Source organism: Notothenia rossii (assembly GCF_949606895.1).
Source record: "Notothenia rossii genome assembly, chromosome: 8".
Taxonomy (NCBI): domain Eukaryota; kingdom Metazoa; phylum Chordata; class Actinopteri; order Perciformes; family Nototheniidae; genus Notothenia; species Notothenia rossii.
The window spans coordinates 49,798,785-49,821,160 of record NC_136906.1 but is presented as its reverse complement, the minus strand read 5'-3'; the positions used below and the strand labels follow the sequence as shown (position 1 = coordinate 49,821,160).

Below are 22,376 nucleotides of genomic sequence, written 5' to 3'. Positions count from 1 at the left end.
ACATTGCTCATGAGGACAGACCACCTTATTTGCAGATTCTTGAAATTGTAATTTAATTTGTAATTGATTGTGGATTTTGTATCCAGTTTTCACTTTATGTATCTTTATAAAATGTTTACTACTTTGCTTATGAGGACAGACAGCCTTATTTACAGATTCTTGAAATTCAATTGTAATTTCATTTGTAAATAGTGTGGATTTATCCAGTTTGCACATTTGTATGCATGCACTTATAGGTGCATTTGTTGTTGTTGAAGGCCTGGCTGTTACAGTCTTTATTTACACTATTTTGTTGTAGGCCTACTGGCCTAGATGTTTATGCAGTTTTAAAGCACCTTGGCTTTGTTCTGAATGCACTTTGTTCTAGTTATCCTACAGAGAAAAGAAAATGTACTTGACTTGGAATTAGTGTACTGTACGCATTCAAAAGTGCTGAATAAATGTTTTATGGACCCATAATAGTGATTATTATTTAAGTTAAGTTTTGCCATAATCATGTCTTTTTCCATAATCAGGTAGCTGAACAACATTGGTAAAAAAAGTATACATTATATATATATATATATATATATATATATATATATATATATATTTCTATTAATCATTTTCGGCCTTTCGGCATTCGGCCAACTGTTTCCTATTTTCGGTATCGGTTTCGGCCAAGAATTTCCCATTCGGTGCACCCCTACTGGACAATGAACTTAACTCTGCAAGACTATCAGTTCCCATGTATGCCCTACTTGCACTAAGAATCGAAACCACTCTGTGGCTACTGATATTCTCTATTTCCAAGGATCTAAAATAGGCAACCAACCTATACCGTTGTCATCGTTCATTCACAATAATCTGAGGAACACTGGACACAACCTGGTCCAGCTGCTTCCCCTCTGGTAGCGATACAGATCACGCATATCATTTGATATCACTGTCCATATAAATCCTCCACACTGTTTATACACATATATATATCATATATATATATATATATCATATAATGTAGAACAGTGTTTATTTCATAATTTGATTGTATTTCATACCTTTATTGTGCAACGTTAAACTGCATCTGCACCACTAGGCCTAAACTAACGCCTCACGTCAATGACAATGTAATCCGTTAGCGTATTAGCTCGTTGTTAGCTTAGCCTCCTTGACATATTAGCTCGTTGTTAGCTTAGCGTCTTTAGCATACTAGCTCGTTGTTAGCTTAGCATATTAGCTCGTTGTTAGCTTAGCACTGTTAGCATATAGCTAAACTCTTGTTTTCTCTTCAGTTATAAAATAGATTAGTTTGTTAGCCTTCTAAGCTGTCTAACTAGCCTAGCCATAGCATGGTCATTTATGTCGTGTTTCTGTATACCTGTCATGTATACTTATCTCATTGCAACTGTAAAACAATGTATTTTTCTTGTGTGTTACAGTTTTACAATAAAGAATATAAGAATATTCAGGAGCTTCAGTAATCTCCAACTCAGAATCCCATTCTCCTGGAATTATTTGAAGTTTATGCTGACTGAATAGCTAGATTCCATATATATATATATATATATAGCCTACTATGAAAACTCATCTGATCCTTGAATGTTCTTTCTAAATAAATATCCTTTGCAATATTTGTAAAGTTTACATGAGACACATCAATGTTTGTGTATGTTTCGGAATAAATAAATATATATATCTGTGTACAGGTTTTATTAATTTATTTCTTTGTTAGTATATTGTATGCCTACACATAATTAGTGTCAATATAGCTATTCTAGCTGTTAGTTAAAACATTACTTTCACAATAAGGGATCTAATTTCCTGAGATGCCAAGGATTCATTTTGATTGACAGTCTTTCTGTCTGCTGGAACTGCTACCTCCGTGACCCGACCACGGATAAGCGGGAGAAGATGGATGGATGGATGGAGTTTTTCTGTTATTCAAATGAACTTGTATAACACTTACATTTATCTCAGTCCAAAAACACAACAAAAATGACTATCATCCAATATTGTTTTAACTACATCATAACTAACTTATAATGCATTCATAACTGTACAATCCTGTTGTCAGTTAATGTTATGGCCCCAAAACACATTACACCACATATTGTGCATGTGTGAGTTCAGGTTCAAGTGTTAGTGTGTAGGGGGGGGGGGTGTCTAAAGTCAAAGATGAATCTTGATTGGGCCAAATTTGACCCCGAGTCACCCACAACATGCTGCTGGGTCAACACCAAATTATACACTTTTTTCTTTAGAGACCTTCAGAGTTGGCTAAAATTGTCAAAATAAGTTTTGTAGTGTTTCGATAGCTGCTGTGGAGGATATCGTGAAGCCTTGTTCCGATAAACAAACTAGAGCGTAGTTATTATATAACTTTAACTTGAAACGGGTCACGGGATTAATATAAATGCAGCAAAGTCGATTGTCAAGTCCAACAACAAACTATGCAATATATTAGACTTTAAGTACTTTGTCAGGCTTAATATTCATCTGTAGATACCCGCAACGTTTTTTTCTTATTTAACAGAAGACCTTAACTTAAAGTATTCTTTAATTTTTGAATAAAGGTTAATTTTGTCTGTTTTGCACATCCTCCTATTAATATCTTTGTACATCCGGCACTAAACTGTTTTATTGTAGAGATCAAAACAGTATCTTCTTGATATTTTCATCTATATTTCTATCATTGACCATCTACTTTCCCCCTGTTTTGTATGTACTCTTAATATAAGTATTTTTCATAAAATCTAACATATAAACAAAGAAATTCAATAACATGCTTTAACCACTAGGCGTTTCAAACGGTCACAATAAGTGTTAACACAATAAAATATACTACTGTTTACAGTTTAGTTTATGACGTATGTATGTTTTTGTTATCCATATATTGTTTGGATATTTGTAACACCAAACCGACAGAAAAGAGGGTCTTAATAACATGACCCAGTGGTCTAGTTAATAAAAAATAATACATATCAAACATAATATTACTATGAACTTTATTGTGAAATTAAAAACGGTGTCAGTTTCCGGTGTCCGTTCTGAGCCAAATCTCATATAATAATGTAATATTTAATGCAGCCGAACCATTTTTTTTAACAATGCATTTATAATAAGCAGCCCCGTGCCGGTCAGGCGCATTGTAGGAAAGCAAGACAATAAATGGCAAATATATGTAGAAAATAAAGGTAGAGTTACGTCCAAAACAAACGTAAAGTGGGAGAAAATACGTTTCTACCTAAACGTAATTGGGAATGCAGTTTATTTCTGTCGGAACGTCATTTTGACGAGACAGGGTTGGCCTGTGATATATGAGAACATTCAAACTTTTGGGTAGGGCTACACCAAATACATTGTTGGAAAGGCCTCGACCTGCAGAGTAACATATGTCAGTATGAAGACCCTGCATGGCTCCTGCTTTGAAATATCGACTTTTCAACCTTGAGATCTGTGCATGTTTGAAGGCTAATTCTGCTATAAAAGGGGCTACAAACATGACAAACTGTTATAGAGAGCTCTTGACCACAGCTATCATCATGTTAATTATAATCACATATATATATAAATACTTAATATAATGTAATTATACTTTTCATCAATATGACAATTACATATTGATAACCTGATCGTGCAGATATGTTAAACCACATTTATACTAGGCATGGGCGGTATCACTTTTTTCATACCGTCATACCTTGCTGACATCATACCGGGGTATACGGTATATGACGGTATCAGTCCCAATTTAAGGGGTCATTTCTCCCCCCAAAAAATTTTTTACTCACTATATCAACAACCAGCCCCGCCAAAAATATTTTCCACCAGCCGCCACTGACGGTATGACTTGGGTCGACTTGAGTGAGGTGGCGTTCGGCGGCAAATAGATGTTTCGAACGGTATATTATATGTTCGGTGTAAAATGCAGCCCGAGCCGGTAGACGCTCGCAAAGTGCCGCGACATGCGCGCAAGTGCAAAACAAGGGCTGCATACATGACACATTGTGCAAATGGCACATTTTGAGATCGGATACAGGACGCGTTTGTAGATGTCCGACGTTGTTTCCATAGTGAGCTAAGTTAACAATATATCATCATACATAAACATTTTCCGGGAGTAAATACTTGACTTATTGAATAAAGTTTGCTATATTCACTAATTAGTTTGGCAATATTATTCCGTGCATATGTTAAAAACCTTATTTCCATTTGATTCATTGGATTACTCGCGTGAATGTTTAGCACGTAAATGCTTTCGTTTTTAAAACCGTCCGACCTCGACTACAAAACCATCAACCAGTTGCATAGGATTAAAAAATGTCAACACTCACTCACCCTGTCTTAAACATTCCCAAAGAAGTGCCTCTGTCTCTCGTTGTGCTGGATGAAGTCACTGGCGACGAGTAAACCCAAAATAATCCCAAACAGGCGCAGAGGCATTTTTCTTTTTTACTAGTTGTCCGAGTTCGGGGCCGGCAAAGGCTGCCGCCATCTTGCTCAGCTCAGCTCTGTGCTGAGCTCTGAGAGCGGGAAAGACGGACTGCCCTCCCCTGCCCTCTGCTGGCGCGTGCTGTGCATTACAACCAATGTCGTCCCTGTCAAAACTCCGTGTCAGTGTAATAGAATGAAACGCATCTGTGATTTGGCGCACAGTCTGTGACGTCACGGTATTGAAAATCATACCGACGGTATTTTGAAATACCCTGGTATACCGTCATACCGCCCAAGCCTAATTTATACTATTAATTGCAGTCTATTTAGTATTTACAACTTCCTATTATAGAAAACAAAGCTAGTTACCGTAATTTTCAGACTATAAGCCGCGCCTTTTTCCCCATTTTTCGACGCTGCGGCTTATATAACGGTGCGGCTAATCTATGGATTTTTACAGCTAACGGCCACTAGGGGACCTCCTAAATCTATGGATTTTACAGGTTACAGTTAGGCCTGTCGCGATAATCGATAAATTGACTTATCGTGCGATAAATAAAAAGGGACTCGATAACTTTTCTGAGCTCGATAAATTGGCGTTTACATAAGGATGTGACCAGAATTTTCGCCAGGCGCGCTGTGGCTGCCGGCCACGTGCGTCCGCATTGCTTCTGCCGGCCTGGCGGGCTGCGAGGGGCGGGGCTCACACACAGAGCCAGGTCAGGAGTCAGACACTCCACGTGCACGTGCAGCAGTGTAGCAGCATGATCTAGCATCCACATTAATAATATAGCGAGACAAGCAGGAGACAACGTGTGACTTACTCGAGGGGAATTTAAATAGAAATGGAATTGGTTACAAAACCTAATTCCACATCTCCGGTGTGGGAGTATTTCGGATTCAAACCAAATGAACGAGGCCAACCTACGGATATTAATGAGCCGGTGTGTCGCATTTGTTTGAAAAAGGTAGCAACAAAAGCTAGCAATACCACAAATCTCAAACTGCACTTGAAACACAACCACCCCATTCCGTTTTTCCAGCTGGGAGCAAAGACGGCAGCTGGAGATGGAGAGCCCCCACCTTCCCGACATTCTGCAATAACCGATGCATTTGCCCGTCAAGGCAAATACAAACGCGATAGCACAAAATGGCTCACGCTCACAGACAGCGTAAGCCGCTTCATAGCCAAAGAGATGCAGCCATTTAACATAGTTGAAAAAAAAGCATTTCAAGAAATGTTGCAAACTTTTGACAAGCAGTACGAACTGCCGAAAAAAACCTTCATCTCCCAAACTGCCATTCCAAGTCTATACAACCAGGTGAAAGACAAAGTTCTGAAAGAGTTAAAAGACATCTCTTTTTACTCTGCAACTACCGATATGTGGTCAAGCTCTAATATGACACCATACATGAGCTTAACCATGCATTACATTACAGATGACTGGACTCTGCAGTCGAAGTGTTTAGAGACCAGGTACATACCGGACAACCACACTGCTAACATACTTGCAGAAAACCTGCAGTTTGCTTTAGCAGACTGGGCACTGGAGGAGAGCAAACTTGCCTGTATAACCACAGACAATGGTGCTAACATTGTGGCTGCAATACACCAACTCGGATTGCCATGGCTCAACTGCTTTGGCCACAACCTCCATTTGGCTGTGTCTCATGGTTTGGACAGTGACAAGGATCGCACAGCACGTGCCATGGGAGTGTGTAGGAATCTTGTAAACACCTTCAACCTCAGCTGGCTAAAGAAGAGAGACCTGAGAAAGGCACAGACTGAAGCCAATCTCCCCCAACACAGTCTAATACTGGTGAGTGATGGATAAATCATTGATAGTTGTGTTAATATTTAACAAAAAATATGTTAAAGGTTCATTTAAGATTAAATAAAGAGTTCTTATTTTTAATTTGTGAATTACATATGGACCTGTAATGTTCTTTCATTAGCATGTATTAGATCGTTGGTTACATTATAATAACATGTACAATTATTTGTGATAAATAATGGAAATGGGAAAAGTAGTATTTGTTTAATTATGTTGATTTAGACTAATGAAAAATAACATGTTATCTTTCCCGCAGGATGTCGCCACACGATGGGGAACAAAGCAAAAGATGATAGAGAGGGTGCTGGAGCAACTCCCAGCCATAAGACGTGTCCTCGTTGAGGATCGAAAACATGGCCACCTGACCCCAACCTGGCAGGATGTTTCTGTGTTAGAATCCATAAATGCAGCAATGAAGCCAGTGGCTGATTTCACAGATGTGCTATCAGCGGAAAAACATGTCACAGCGTCCTCAGTTAAGCCTGTGTTGGAACTACTAAAAGGTGAACTTTTATCACCAGGCCCCGATGACACTGAACTCACAGAAAACATAAAGAGCAACATGTGCAGGGTATTGGCACAGAAATACAGCCCACCAAACATCCAGCTCTTGTTGACCAAGGCCACCGTCTTGGATCCGAGGTATCGTGGTAGCATGGAGGATGCAGAAGTCTTGGATGATGTCAGGCAACAGCTTGTGCAAGAGCTACTGGACATGAAAGAGCAACAAGGAAGCAGAGAAGGTGCCAGCAGTGAAGAGAGCTGCAGTAAAGCTGCAGGAGGAAATGATGAACCTCCACCAGCACCTGCCAGGAAGAAGAGGCTGAGTGACCTTCTACAGAACAGAAAAGCCCAATTAACCACAAGTCAGCCCCAGGCTGTGCTCCCAAAAAGAGTACTTGTTGATTTAGAGCTGACAAAGTTCCTCCAGGAAGAAGCAGTTGATGCATCATCCGATCCCTTGATGTGGTGGCGTGATAATCAGAGGAGATTTCCTTTAATGGCCAAGTTAGCAAAAAAATACATGTGCATTTGTGCAACAAGCACTAGCTCAGAGAGAATGTTCAGCACAGCTGGCAACATTGCTACCCCAGAGAGATCCTGCCTTAAGCCCCACAAGGTAAACATGTTGGTGTTCCTTGCTCGGAATCTTTGATTTATAGATTTGGATATGGCCTATTGAGGCATCTGGATCTTTGTATGGACAGTGACCTGTACACTTGAATTTTGTTTTAAGGAGTTTTTTTTGCTTGTCTGCTCATATTTATTTTACTACTGCATTTTAAAATGCAATTGCCTGTTTTGGCCACAAGAGCTCTGTTTTCAAGCCTGAGTCTATTTAATGTATTGTTTTGGTTGTGTGTGATTTATTTAATTATTTTAATTTATTTGTTTTTATTATATATCATTTATATATTTCAATATTATTTCACATTTAATTTGCAATGTTCAATAAAAGGTTCTCTTTGAAAGGTTGTACTTGAATTATTATTATATATTATCATTATGTCAGTGGTCTAAAATGGCCTTACAACGGTCGACAATATTATCGTTTATCGCAATAATTTCCAGGAAAATGTATCGTCCAACAAAATTAATTATCGTGACAGGCCTAGTTACAGTCCACCACCTTTAACTCTATGGCTGTTCCGCGCCCCCCACCTTTAAGCGGCGGGCTCCAGCAGGAAAAGCTGGAGGCCGGAAAAGAGTGAGACAGGTAGCGCGCAAAAGTAAAAGTGGAACCGAGAGTGGTACGAGAGACAGAACGAGAGCAAGACAGACAGACATTACGAGAGCGAGACAGTTTGTCCCCGTACCACTGGTTGAAAACCACTGCTGTAGATCACTGCCGGTACGTGCGCTGGGAGCGCACCGTTTAAGTTGAAAAGTTTGTGTGTCTGAAACGCTAGGTGATAAAGCACAGTTTACACAGCACAGTACATGTTCTGTAGCTACTATTGCACTGCGGCTTACAGTCCAGTGCGGCTTATATATGTACACATCATTCAATTGAGCTGCTGCGGCTTATATTCAGGTGCGCCTTATAGTCCGAAAATTACGGTAGATAATACAATTTTATAAAGTGTTTTCCGGTTTGCAAAGCAAGAGGGTTGTAGATAGGATTGTAAAAATATATTATGTATTTCAAGAAAATCAATCGAGTGACACGCTGTGCTTACTTACTGTCTCAATAAATATAGAGCCCATGATCAAACAATAAGTGTTTATTTTTCAAATACTAAATGACACTGCAACAAATAAAACATTTCCATATCCGAAACATTTACACAAATAAAGACATAGATACATAAACACATGTACATATTGCATGTGTTGCCTGGATCCACAACAAATTGACCAGGCAGCTCTCATGCTGAACCAGAGGGACCTGGCGACTCGGGTGTGGCAGTGAGGCACTCAAAATTACAGGCAGTCTCCCATCTGTTATCCCAGGTTCTGTTACTGTGAAACGCACAAAGTGTCATTAGAACAAAGATCACATTTTAAGATCATTGATGAAAAAATTAAACACAAACATATTTTACTGATAAATGATTTAGAAACACTCATTTAAAAGAGGCCTTTATTATTTATTATATCCTGATCATAATTCCATTGTTGAGGTCTACTAGAATAGATTTATATTGTGCAATGTTCCAAACTCACATTGGTTTCTCATACAGCATCTCTGTAAAGTATGTGTCTTCACTCTCTGTCCTAAACGGCTTGTTGGAGCTCCTGCCCCACCCCCCTGTAAGCCCACTATGCTCTGATGAGTCCACCACCATTACTGTGGAACATCAGTGTTTATGTGTTACAATGGCGTTTGTTGGCAACCAGAAAATGACACCAGTGACGACAGACAGATGAGAATGCTGCGTGGGGTCTGGGTGCCGTGTTGGAGGGACGTTGCGGGGCTCGCTGCTGGAGCGGGCAGTGTGAGCTGGATTACTGGCGTTGTTTCCTGGTTGCTGCGTGGGGTCTGGGTGCCGTGGTTTTTCACGGCACTTGGTGTATATTCAGCCTCCAGGGAAACACAACGGGAAATCCACCTCACACTGTCCGCTCCGCGGGCCTCGCGGGGCGGACTACTGAGCTTCTCGGGAGTCTGCCCTGGCAGAGTGTGCCTATTGTTCTATAGCTGTGTGCCTATTGGTCCATTTGGACTTAGTGACGTCAACCTGCCCCGAAAGTAAACAATGGAAAAAGAGTTTTACTCGCTACAGGGTGTACTTTGAGGGTTTGTGACTCTGCAGACCGTTTACATGCATTAAAACCTTCATAACACACAAGGGGACGTATAGAATTGGAGGATGAAACCCTGTTTAATGGTCACACATGCATGCACAGGGAAAAGTGTTCTCTGCATTTAACCCATCCTAGTAGTAGGAGCAGTGGGGAGCTATTGTACAGCGGCCAGGTTTAATGTTGTTAAAGGGGGACTTTGCAACTTAATCATGGTTTTAATGAGGTTCAGGTTTTGTGTTTCAAGGAGTAGTTATAAACACACAGGGATAAGGATAGTGACGGCATCTTTCATTCATCAGTGCTCTCCTCTTCGTCCTCATTTCCCTGCTTTTCCTCACTGCTTTGTTCTGCTCATGTATATAATGATACAGCGCTCCTGGAATAAATCCCAACACAACCCTATTTACCTCAGGCAAACAGCACTTTATCATTGATTTAAAAAAAGGAGCATACTTAACTGCCATGGGGGTCCCCAACTTAGGAACTGTAGCTAATAAATATCTTTCTGTGTGCTACTTTTGTTTTTTGATGCTACAAAGATAGGGACGTTTTTGTAATACTTTGGTTACGTAATCAAACACTTTGTTGGATTTTAGAGGGCAGAAAACAACACGCAGTTTTGTCATCAAAGGTTTAAAAACAATACAAATATGTATAAATGCAATATTTACTACTTCTTACCACACAAAGCAAGGCAACCAGCATATCCAGGGTATATGCAGGAATCCTGAGGTCAAATTTAATACCTTTTAAGACCTTTTTTAAGACCCTTTCCATACATTTTAAGACCTCATCGCAACTTTGAGTTCTAACCGGTTACATTGGCAACACACTTTACCTCACATTTACTATATTGATTGTAAGATAGCAAAACTAAACAGAGTGCAGACAGACTACTGAAGCCTCCTCTCCAGATGAACTTCAACCTCTCTGTGAAGGTCAGGTTTAATGCAGTATGCTGCTTTTTTGCTTCTGTACTCTGTGCTCTTTCATTCCAGTAAAACTCCTCAGAAACCATTAGAAACCAGTATTTGACCAATAAACAAAACAATTGACAAAACTTTGAACTATGAAATATATTAAACTTTGGTGAGCTTCAGCGGGGTAATGCCATATAGGAGCTCCCTCACAAATACCCAGGGGTTAAATTGGGCTGGGGCTGTCCGGGGCTAAGCCCTGGCACATAGGACGATGCTCTGACGTCATCACCCTCACACATTTGTCATATGTTTACAAAAAACGATATATATGTTAAGACTTTTCTCGTTCTTAATATAGACTATATTAGGGTCGATATGTGTTGACTTTACTTTAAAATAGCAGATCTCTGTGACCAGATATAGTTTGGCTTAGACACCGGCCCCACGAGGACGCATACTGTAAAACGCATACGCAAACGCAAAAAAGTCTTCCGTTCACACGCATTCGATTCATTAACGTGTCCGTTCACACTAGACCGCTGGAAATGCTGGAAACGCTGTAGTACATATGCCAGGCCTGTAAGTGGCGCTGCTGCCGCCACAAAATACACCAAAAGCAGCGAAGAAGACCCCGGAGCATGGTTGCCATGGTTGCCCTTCTGTTTATTCTCCGCAGTGGACGGCGTGTTCTCCTGCTGTATATCTCTCCGGTAGTCCACCAGCAGATGAAAAACACCCACCTCTCCGCCTCTTCCAAGGGACGAGGGAACCGTGCGGCAGAGTTTCCGTACAAAATTAGAAAAGTGCAGATCAGAGGTCTTCCTTGTTATTTATTGAGCTTTAAAACAAATTGATAACGACTGTTCTCTGTATAATAATATTTAATAAATGGTGCCTGCCTCTCTTTTCCTCCCCCTCTTCTGACAGTCCAGCAGCAGCAGGAGACGTGGGGAGAGGGAGGCGGGCTATGTCATCGTTATCAGAAAATGATCATATAGGGCTTGCACACAGAGCAGTTGGACCCCCAGAGCGTTGCGTATGCCGGTGTTTCATCTTGTCGTTGCTGTGGGACTTCTTAATACCTTGGAAAATGCCGTTTAATACTTTTTAATAGCCTTCATTTTCGCTAAATTGATTTATCAACTTTTAATACTTTTTAAGACCCCGCGGACACCCTGATATTTCACACTCTGCTTTCCCCTACACAAACACATAAAACACACAGGGAACAATCATTTACCATTTTAAGCAATTACTGGATATTACTTATATTACTTTTAGTATTTCTTGTAAAGGCCTGAATGAGTTAATGAGTAAGGCCCTCACAACGGAAAATATATACAAATAAGCCTTGTATATCTTACCTCATTCATTCTTCTTCCAAGTACCTTGTCAAAGAGGACGACCTTCTGAAGGTTACATTTGCGGCAACCTTAAATAACAAAAAAACAAAAAAAGTTTATTAGGTCATGAATGTGATGTTTGATGGCTGAATTAATTATGAGTCCAACACATTGTATTCATCATAACCCTCTTAGGTTAAAGGAGCAGTAGGTACATTTGAGAAACCGGCTCGAGTGCACAAAAATTCCAAAGTACACAACCGAAAAGAATCCGCCCCTTCCTTCAGACTTACGACAGAGCACCTCCTCCAACACACATGAACGCGCACAAGATCATGATAATGAATGTAAAACAAATGTATAACACAGTTATTGTCAGTGCTTATATTTTTGAAGCTAGCATATTTGTTTTTGTGAAAATGTATTACAAATGTTTCGTCTAGCTGAGGAGAGCAGGCTGCGGTAACGTTACATATCACAGGGTTCTTACACCTTTTCCAAAGTCAAATTCAAGCACTTTTCAAGCATTTTCAAGGTGCATTTTCAAGCTTTTCAAGCAGCGTACAGCTGTTGTAAATTACATATTTATATGCACATACTTATACTCAAATGATTATTTCCCTACCTCACATTAAATCCGATGTTCTTTATGCTATAAACAACCAAATGTGTGTTTCGTAATAGCATTCTACATAAGGATGACAAATTAAAGATAAGAAAACAAAGTTTAATATTGTAAAATGAGTGACCCATATCATATATAGTAGACTGGGCATCCCATATAACCTGGCTGAGCCAATATAAAACAATCAGCTGTTTAATAAATTCTTTATTAACATTTTTAACATTTTTGAGGTCCTTTTAGGGTGGCAGTAAACATACGGCTCTCCAAGGTTAGGACAAAACCATTGAAACACAAAGCTGATATAAAAAAAAGCGTGTGCAGAGATCCTCTTTCTGTGTAAGAGTTTTGGAGGTTTCCAGGGAATATTTTTCAGAATATGAAACTTTTATTGCCAAAATCTCCCGATAAATACATGTTTGAAGCTTGTAAAGGGAAGATGACAGCTCTCCCTCGCACTAATGCTTTTACGTAGCGATGCTCCCCCCTCCCTCCCGCTGACATTATGAATGTATGGCATATAGTAATCATAGATAACACGGCAGGGTCCGTTACAGTTTGTTTTCATTTGATTTCAAATAAACAAAGTCTTGGCTTTCAGAATATTAAACTTGTTTCGGCAAATTCAGATGATAAATACAACTTTGAAGCTTTTAACAGCATAATTACAAGCGGAGAACGGAGTAACTTTACGTCAAAGCAGGCATAACAACAGCCGGTGTTTTCCCCGGGAAACTAACACAATACACAAACGCAAAAATACACAAACACACACACACACTCGCGAGCTTCCCCCAGACCAGTAATACAAACGAAAATATGTTTTCTCCGTTAGAAAGTTAGGAATATCCTCTTTCCAACAGTGTATAACTCAAAATGTGTCTTCGGGTCAATGTGACTGATTTCGATGGAGCAAGTTTAGGCACGAAAAATACTACCAGTAGAAATACATTGCTTTTATGTGCTTCATCCTCTGAAAACCACAGGATGGCGACTGTCGCACATACTGACATAGGTACGCTCCTTTTTATTATTGTCACCTGCATAAGCAATTATCCCACATCGAGTTCGCTAACGTTACTAGCTTAAACAAACGTAACATTAGCCTAATCCAAAATGCTCTACTACGGCTTACCTTTCATATGGCTCGTCAGCGCAGACTCTACCATCGCGAATAATTGAAATCCTTTGTGGCAAACTGTGCAGAAGGCGAATCGTTGGGTTGATCCTCGTTTTAGCCACAGCTTGTATTTCTTTTCGGATAGCCAACGCTCGTTAAAACAGCAACCTCCTGGCATACTGTCATTCTCTCATTAGATACCCAGGTCACACAAAATAAAACACTTGCAGGTCGCGCGCATAGCGCGGGAAGGCCGGAGCGGAGCTGTTTTATGTAGAAGCGAAGCAACTAAGCGCGCTCCGACTTCTTTATTTTCTTTTAATCTAAAAAGCGAACTATTCAGTCAGACAGCAATTTATTGTAAAAGTAAAGCATTTACAATTTCAAGCACTTTATCTCAAATCCAAGCACCATTCCCAAAATTCAAGCACTTTTCAAGTCATGAAAACACCTCGTAAAAATTCAAGCATTTTCAAGGATTTCAAGCACCCGTACGAACCATGATATCAGCTCGGTGTGCTCCATAACCATCGTTGAAAAGCAACTCCGATATTGACTCTGGTTTGACTACTCCTAGTTTCCACTTTCTTTTTCTTCATAATTTGCTCCATTACAGTTTTTCTTTTGCGACCGGTAGACGATGTTGAAGCAAACTCTGCCATGGTGAAAGTGTCTTGCAGCGGCTGCTGCTGGCGATTGAGCAACAGCTGCCCGGAGACGGGAAACACGCCCAATGATGGCACGCGCAATGACTGCACGAGTGTGTGTGTGCACGAGATTGAAGGCTGACAGACAGGTCGGCCAACCAATTATTTTAGCCCGGCTAAAATAATTGCCGGCTAAAATAATTGGTCGTAGTTTTTACAGTATTACGGCTTCCACAGATTACATTTTTTTATGGATTTTTTTTCAACGCACTTAGAATATTCATTGCTATCAGGATATTAAGAGCATTCCATGGAATATAACAAAAAGTGTATCTTGAGACAGTTTCTCAAACTTACCTACCCCTCCTTTAAGTTAGGGTTGACATTAACCATGGCGTTCCAAAATAACACCAAATAGGTCAAGGTCAAAGTCAAGTTTATTGTTTATTTATTTATTAAAGAATACAAATAATAACTAAAGAATAACAATCTGTGTTCAGGCTTACAAATTCAAAGACCTGGTGATGCGATGAAGACTGGTTTTACTACCCGATAAATGCAACAAGTCAAATTTGTCAGGAAGCGAATGTATTAATAGTGTGTGCAATAATATTTCCAATGCAAAACTTACCCACTGTTTTCTTTTCTTTTTTTGTGGCCCCTCCTTTTTGAGTGAAGATGTCTGTGGTGGTGGCATGTTTGTTGAGGCTGAGGATGGAGAAGAAGAGGGCAAGGTCTGAGGTGGGGCAAGTCATGAGATTCAGAACAAAGAACTCTGGCTGCTCTGTGGCTGCTCTGCGCTGGCTGTGGCTGCTCTGCGCTGGCGCTCTGTGGCTGCTGAGCTGTCTGTGATTGTTCTGCTGGGGGAGTGTCAGGTACAGACGTCAGTATTATTTATTAAATAAAAACGGAGAGGCACACACGTGGGGTCTAAAATAAACAAGAAAATACTCTTACCCTGAGTTAGAAGGACTTCATACACCCTCCGCATCTTATCCAAAATGGCTTTGGTCACAGAAGAAGCGGCGAAATGGGTCATGACATCTGCTACCCACTTATTTGGAGATTTCTTGTCTCTATGCCCATAAAATAAAATTGGCTTGAAGCCCAGGACCTCAAGTTTCAACACCTGAAATGAAAAGAAAACAGTTGCAACACATTAGTTCAAACCACTACATTAGTACTGTAGAAAGCTACTTAATTTCAAGGACAGCTAATTGAATATGATGTTAGATATTTAGCAACAAATTGTTTGATTTCGATAAACCATATAAACAACAACATTTGATATTGCATTGTATAAGACCAATGGTCATAAAGATGTAAGGGAAAAGGTGCCTCTGCTGTTCCTGCCATCGCCATCCTAAGGACTCAGGATTATTATTTGATAGGAAACACTGACTATTGTTGCTCTTTAACATAATACATAGGTAGAGATGGCTTCTACCTGGGGTTGGACTTTTGACTAAAAACCCTGATATCAATATTGTAGGAGCCGAAATGCTTATTTAGACAGTTAATTATTTAAATAATATTAATTTGTTCAAATCAAGTCAAAGATGTAAAAAGTATCCCTGCAGGATGACAGAAACTGATGAAAATGAGACTATGTGTTTTTATTGAAAAGCTTTATCACATTGTCTTATGATATGTTAAACAAATAAAGCTTAATTTCACTTAGCAGATATTAATGAGCTATGAGCATTTTTGACTTACTGCAATACGGGCAGAATCAATGATGCGGTTAACGTTGCGATTCCTAACCACTCCTTGCCTCCATTTGCTGTCCAGGGTCGCTGCCTTTTTTATGATTTTCGTCTTTGTTGACAGGGTCCCGTAACAGACAGTGCACGTTTTGATGCTTGCCTTATTAAGAGTCTGGCAAGCAGGGCACGGCCGTAACTTCGGTCGAGTCATATCTCCAAGACAGACAAACAGTAATATATACAAAAATAGAAAAGCAAAAGTGGACAAAGAGATGGACAAAACAGGAGTAAGCACAGATAGCGAGAGAGAATATGCAAAAGTGAGAGAGAGAGAGAGAGAGAGAGAGAGAGAGAGAGAGAGAGAGAGAGAGAGAGAGAGAGAGAGAGAGAGAGAGATACACAGACAGCAACACAGGTAAGGACAAGGCACACTGAAAAGGACGGTTTGGCAAAACAAATGTGGCTCTTAAAAGTGCCTTTGGGTGGATGACTGAATGGGAGATCACAGGGGTATATCAAGTTCAAAAGACCTGTGTGGAAAGAAGAGACACAATATTTAAAAAAATTAGCCAAGGTACCTTTTACACTATCTTTAGTGTTCAACCTGGATGTGCAGTTTCATAAATTGTCATTTATTTTTGTTATCTTAAATGTATACATGCCTCTTAATTAAAGTAAAATGTCTGTAAATGTCCCCTCTGTTGTATAAGTAAAGGTAAAGTATGATTATATTTGACAAATAAAAGTAACACTATATTTGAAGGGCTGTGCATAAGATACACATCTGTCATAAACATGTAGGAATAATCATTTGGACTGCTCTTATTGGGTGTCATTCAGTCAATTCACTCAGTCATACCCTATTAAAATGTAAAATTCTACGAGCTAATGAATAATAGCTAATAGAGAACCGCGTGACGTTGAAGCAGTGACCCTGCTGTAGTTCGTTTATAGCATAAAGTTAGCATTTTGCTTCTGGCGACTAGATTTATGATTCGAAAATTATAAAAGTAGTGTAGACATGTGGATATTATCCGGCTGAAAAAAACGTGATCCCTCTCTTAAATGTGTTTCAACCACAGACCTTATTTCCAGCTATTTTCCAAAATCCTATGGAGAAATTGCATTGCGTTTTTGAGGAAGGAACCAGAAGGAGGGTTCTCTATGGCTAGTAGCCGTTAGCTAGCATAGTTGCAAGTTGTATTGTAATGTCTTAAAAGGATTCACAAACTCACAAAACGACTACCTTGCTCTTCTCAAGGTGCTTACAATACTTGCTGACTGGACTTAATAACAGTTTTGGTGTATATTTAATGGTTTTCGTCTCTGATTATGCACAAATGATTAATGAAGCTCTTACCTTATTCATGGGCTTTAACAAGTTCGACGCGGCGACCCACGCGTTCTTATCAGCCCCTCCCCTCCTTCTTCTTCTTCTTCTTCTTCTTCTTCTTTTCTTTTCTTTAATGGCGAATCGCTTCCACTTGGAGCATATATCGCCACCTACTGTTGAGTTATTACATGTTCATATTAAATCCTTATCCTCAGACCAGTGCTTTTGAGGAATTTGAAGATCAGCTTGTTTGCTTCATTTCTTGATTTACTTTCATATTGCCTTGAAATCCATGTCCTTGATGTTGAGTTGTTCCAGTGCAGTTTTCAGAATGAATCTTTGTCTGTTATAATCCGGGCAGCTAAAAAATACATGATGTATTGTCTCTGGTTGTTGGCAACCATCACAATTGCCATTTGGATGTTTTCCAATCAGATGCAGTGATGAGTTTAGTCCGGAGTGTCCCAATTTTATCCTGCTGTTAATGCTCTGTTCTCTTCTACTACTCCCCCACGTGCTTCCTGTTCCTACTTCCCTTTGTATCTGATATAAATGTCTTCCTTTGGTGTTACTGTCCCATAGTTTTTGCCATTGTTGCTTGATAACCACTTTTGTAAAAGATTTGACTTCTGCTCTACTGATGGGTACCATAATATCAATCTGGTTTGCTTTCAAACCACATTTTGCCAGTTGATCCACTACTTCATTCCCTCTAATACCCACATGCACTGGAACCCACACAAATTGAACAACAATTCCCAGATGAACTAACCTAAACATGCTTTGTAAAATTTCATATAAAATATCCTGACGACATTCTGAAGAGAAGTTGTTTATACTCTCCAGAGCTGCACTGGAGTCAGAGCAAATGACCACTCGCATTGGCTGTATTTCCTCCACCCACTGAAGTGCTAGAGAGATAGCCATCATCTCTACTGTGTATACTGCAATGTGATCACTTGTACGCTTTCCCACTTTGACTTTTAACTCAGGAACATAAAATGCACAACTAGTTAGACCATTTTCTGGATTTTTGGATCCATCAGTAAATATTTTTATAAAGTGCCCATATTGTTCATGTAGAACAGTGTTCACATAAGCCTGTACATTGAATTTGTTTTTCATTGAATGTACCCGTTTCAATAGTGATAAATCTACTATAGGTTGAGGTAGCAACCATGGTGGAACAGCTGATAACAACACCGTCGGACTAATATTCCATTCTTTAACTTTGAATTCCTTACATATTTCCGAAACACAAAAACAAAAACTTTCTTTTTTTATGTTGTTACTTTCCCAACTTGTTTGTACAGTTTGTTTAGTAGGGTGAGTATCATTATGACCGTGTAGATTTGCCCAGTAATTAACAATTAACTGCTTTCTCCTCAAAGAAATAGGTACTTCTCCGACCTCTACCTGAAGTGCCGACACTGGTGTAGATCTTACTGCCCCACAGCATATCCTTAGTGCTTGTGCCTGGACTCTATCTAATTTTTGAAGAGAAGAATATGCAGCTGACCCATACACTATTAGTCCGTATTCTATGGCTGATCTTATTAAGGCTGTGTATACATTCCTCAAAGCAGCTTTATCAGCCCCCCACTTAGTGCCTGCCAAGCACCTCATAACATTTAAAACCCTTTTACATTTATCTACTACTTTATCAATGTGAGTTCTCCATGTGACTCTCTCGTCCAACCATATTCCCAGAAATTTAAATGTCTTCACTTTCTTTAGATCTTGTCCATAAAGTTTTAACCTAACCTCCTCACCTATCCTTTTCCTCGTAAAAAATAAAGTTTCAGTTTTTTCCACCGACAATCTAAACCCCCATGTCAGAGACCAGCTTTCAATTTCCATAATGGCTTCCTGAATCTTAGCTAGAATATATTTTACATTTCTGCCCCTTTTACAAATAGCTCCATCATCTGCAAAAAGTGACTTACCAATATCAGATCCTACTTGTGTATATATATCATTGATCATGATAGAAAATAAAAGAGGACTGATGACACTCCCCTGCGGGGTTCCATTTTCAACTTCATGCCTGCGAGAATATGACTTGCCAACTCGGACTCTGATGGCACGGCCAAACAAAAAATCCATAATCCAATTATATACATTACCTCCCAGACCCATAATGTCCAGTTTTATTAATAATCCTTCCTTCCACATCATATCGTAAGCTTTTTCCACATCAAAGAATACAGCTACAACACACTCCTTGTTCGCTTGGGCTTTCCTGACTTCAGACTCCAGGCACAGCAGTGGATCTAAAGTACTCCGCCCTCTTCTAAACCCACTCTGATAAGGAGTCATTAGTTCATTTTTCTCAATGTAGTATGTTAGCCTTTCTGTTATCATTCTTTCCATAACTTTACACAAGTGTGATGTCAGAGCTATAGGTCTATAACTGCCTGGACTGGTTGGATCTTTCCCAGGTTTCCTAATAGGAATAATGACTGACTCTTTCCATATTATTGGCAGCTTCCCTTTCTCCCAGATCTTATTGTACATCTCCAGCAGCTTTCCTAATGCAAAATCACTTAATTTGGTCAACATTATATAACATACATTATCTTTCCCAGGAGCAGTCATTTTACACTTACTTAATGCTCTTCTCAACTCTTGAATAGAGAAAGGTATATTTACAACACTCTGCGACGAATGTCTTTCTTCATATACATTAGGATGCTCATCTAACACTTCCTGCCTCCTGATCTTACCTTCTTCTGTCAAATTTTCAGAAGAATGAACTTTGACAAGATTTTCAGCTAGAATTTCTGCCTTCTCCAGTGGCAACTTCCCCTCCAATCTCTAATACTGGCAGGTTACTCTGCTGTCTTATTCCCCTCATCTTCTTAATCATTCCCCATACTTTATCTAATGGTGTAGTTCTCCCAATACTTGAACAGAATCCTCTCCAACACTCCCTTTTTGCTCTTTTAACAATGTTCCTTACCTGAGCCTGTGCCTTTTTATATTCTAATAAATTATGTAATGAATGTGTCTTTCTTAGCTTTCCAAACAGCCTGATTTTGTTTCGGATTGCATCATTACAGTCTTTGTTCCACCACGGTACCATCTTAACACATTTACCAAGTTTCCCAGTTTTATTCCCAATAGTTTGATTAGCGCTTTTAATTATATTTGAAGTAAATTGCTCATTTATTTCCTCAATACTTTCTGCCATATCAATCTGATCCAATTCATTATCGCACAATTTAGCAAACATCTCCCAATTTGCTTTAGAAAAAGTCCATCTCATGATACCGTCTAGCTCAACCACATGATTTATATCAAACTTGATTATAATCGGAAGATGATCACTCCCAATACTGTTATTTGCCAATACTTCCCAACTGCTACCAGAAGCTAATTCACTTGTTACAAGAGTTAGGTCGATCGCAGACTCTGTTCCATCTCTAAAATTGATCCTTGTACCTTGCCCATTATTTAAACAAACGAATTCCTTTGCCTCCATTAAATCCTCCACCACCTGTCCGTTGTAATCTGTTGATCTCCCTCCCCACATTGTATTATGTGCATTAAAATCACCACACCATATTATTTCATTTCCTTGGCAAAGACTGTCTAATTCCTCTATTTTGAGTTTATTACATGGATTATAAAAATTCAGGACACTAATTTTCCTTTTATTAATCCAAACTTCTACACCCACTATTTCTAAATCATGACTGTTCTTAAAAGTTAGCTTACTATAAGACATGACTTCTCTGATAGAGATTGCACATCCCCCTCCCTGGCCATCATTTCTATCTTGTCTTATAGCAGTATATCCCCCAATTATGAAGTCCAAATGAGTCTTCGGCCATGTTTCTTGAATACAAATAACGTCTGGTTTTTCTTTTAACTGATATATATAGGTCTTGAATTCTTGTCCATTTGCAATAAGGCTTCTAGCATTCCATTGCAGAATGAGAAAAACCATTCATCTACTCACTAATCTGTGAATCATCATTATTGGTGGCTAGCATTTCATGTATCATTTCAACGGTTATATCCTTTATCCCCAAAAATTCACCTGCTGCCTCCACTATTGTTTTCAGTCTTGACCTCTTTTTTGTTTCTTGTAAAGCAACATTCACCACTTTTCCAATAAAGGCCACAAACTTGTACTTATTACAAATCTATGCATCCTCTCCTATCACACACTTATGTGAACACTTTGTGGAGCTTTCCTTTGCCTGTGGGAGTTTGGGAAAATCTTTTGAAGAGAACATACTTGATGCTACTTGGGATTTCCTAGCTATGTTTAGTGAAACCTTTTCTGTTGCTTCAGCATATGAGACTTTATTTTGCACTTTGTATCTCTGCACCTCCTTGGACTTTTTCTGCACTTCACAGCCCTGTTACAACATTTCACCTTAGCACCTGCAGTACAACTACCATATTCATGTTCCCCCGCACATGTTGGACACCTGGGCTTAGTTGCTTTGCACTTGTCTGCCACATGCCCAAACCTTTGGCACTTAAAGCACCGCAGAGGTTTAGGGATGAATTCTCTTACTGGAAAGCTCATGCAACCGATCATTATCTTCTGTTGTATTGTTTCTTCAAACTGAAGAAGAACAGACAAACTATCCACTATCTTACCTTGGTACCTAGTAGGAAGACGCTTTACTACAGTCACTTTCCCCCCTTTAATTTCCTTCTTGAGTTCTTCTATGCCGATTTCTATGGGAACTCCACTGATAACTCCAAGTATTTTCCGATTTGCTCCAGTAACATGGCATTTAATTCGAACTTCATTCAGGGTCTTCATTTTCAGTAACTTTTCCTGTTGTCTTGCATTAATCAACTCAACCAACATCCGTCCTTTGCTCAGAAATCTTGCTTGTTTTATCGATCCAATTTCTTTGGGAATTGCTTTAGTCAGGGCCACTGGATGTAGCTTAGCTGCGGATTGCTCACCAAACTCCACAATCACTTTCCACTCTTCATTCTCAATCCTAGCCCCTCCCCTTCCGGGTTCCTCCACTTTATTCGGAAAAAATATGCATTGAAATCAATGGAGAGAGAAAGATTATCTTTCGATCCCGTTTGAATTGTGCCACGAATTACACATTATGATGTTTGTCAATCTTAAATAATAATTTCCATGTCAAAAAAGTCACAGTTTGTCGTAAAACTGTTGAAATGTAAGACAATGAAAAATACGCAAAAT

At 39.4% G+C, this 22,376-nt stretch overlaps 2 protein-coding genes across 6 annotated transcripts; one reads left to right on the top strand and one right to left on the bottom strand.

Moving 5' to 3' along the window:
• Positions 1–4,921: 4,921 nt before the first annotated feature.
• Positions 4,922–7,881, top strand: LOC307016802 (E3 SUMO-protein ligase ZBED1-like). The gene is made up of 2 exons (XM_079646127.1): positions 4,922–6,233; positions 6,505–7,881. The coding sequence occupies exons 1-2, from the start codon at positions 5,259–5,261 to the stop codon at positions 7,402–7,404; spliced, it is 1,875 nt and encodes a 624-aa protein (XP_079502253.1). The 5' UTR covers positions 4,922–5,258; the 3' UTR covers positions 7,405–7,881.
• Positions 7,882–8,457: 576 nt separating this feature from the next.
• LOC307014471 (uncharacterized protein) lies at positions 8,458–21,242 on the bottom strand. Of its 5 annotated transcripts, none has more exons than XR_013801234.1 (6): positions 17,216–20,897; positions 15,866–16,385; positions 15,107–15,278; positions 14,781–15,009; positions 11,782–11,849; positions 8,458–8,711 (listed from the first exon to the last, which is right to left on the bottom strand). XR_013801234.1 is itself a non-coding variant. In XM_079642397.1 (6 exons), exons 2-6 carry the CDS (start codon positions 16,064–16,066, stop codon positions 8,709–8,711), a joined length of 666 nt encoding a protein of 221 aa, XP_079498523.1. In that variant the 5' UTR covers positions 16,067–16,385; positions 17,216–21,242; the 3' UTR covers positions 8,458–8,708. The 5 variants fall into 5 exon arrangements, 3 of the variants coding, with proteins under 3 accessions (XP_079498523.1, XP_079498522.1, XP_079498524.1); XR_013801235.1 differs by having other exon boundaries at positions 14,785–14,857; positions 17,216–19,758; XM_079642397.1 differs by having other exon boundaries at positions 14,785–15,006; positions 17,216–21,242.
• Between the last annotated feature and the right edge of the window lie 1,134 nt (positions 21,243–22,376).

Excerpts from the sequence above, each read along its gene's own strand:
- LOC307016802 (XM_079646127.1), top strand. The coding sequence starts at position 5,259 with ATGGAATTGGTTACAAAACCTAATTCCACATCTCCGGTGTGGGAGTAT. Across the intron at positions 6,234-6,504 it reads CCCAACACAGTCTAATACTG|GATGTCGCCACACGATGGGG; the intron begins GTGAGTGATGGA and ends TCTTTCCCGCAG.
- LOC307014471 (XM_079642396.1), bottom strand. The coding sequence starts at position 16,066 with ATGACTCGACCGAAGTTACGGCCGTGCCCTGCTTGCCAGACTCTTAAT. Across the intron at positions 15,279-15,865 it reads TTGATTCTGCCCGTATTGCA|GTGTTGAAACTTGAGGTCCT; the intron begins GTAAGTCAAAAA and ends TTTTCATTTCAG. Across the intron at positions 11,850-14,784 it reads CAAAAAAAGAAAAGAAAACA|GTTGCCGCAAATGTAACCTT; the intron begins GTGGGTAAGTTT and ends TTGTTATTTAAG.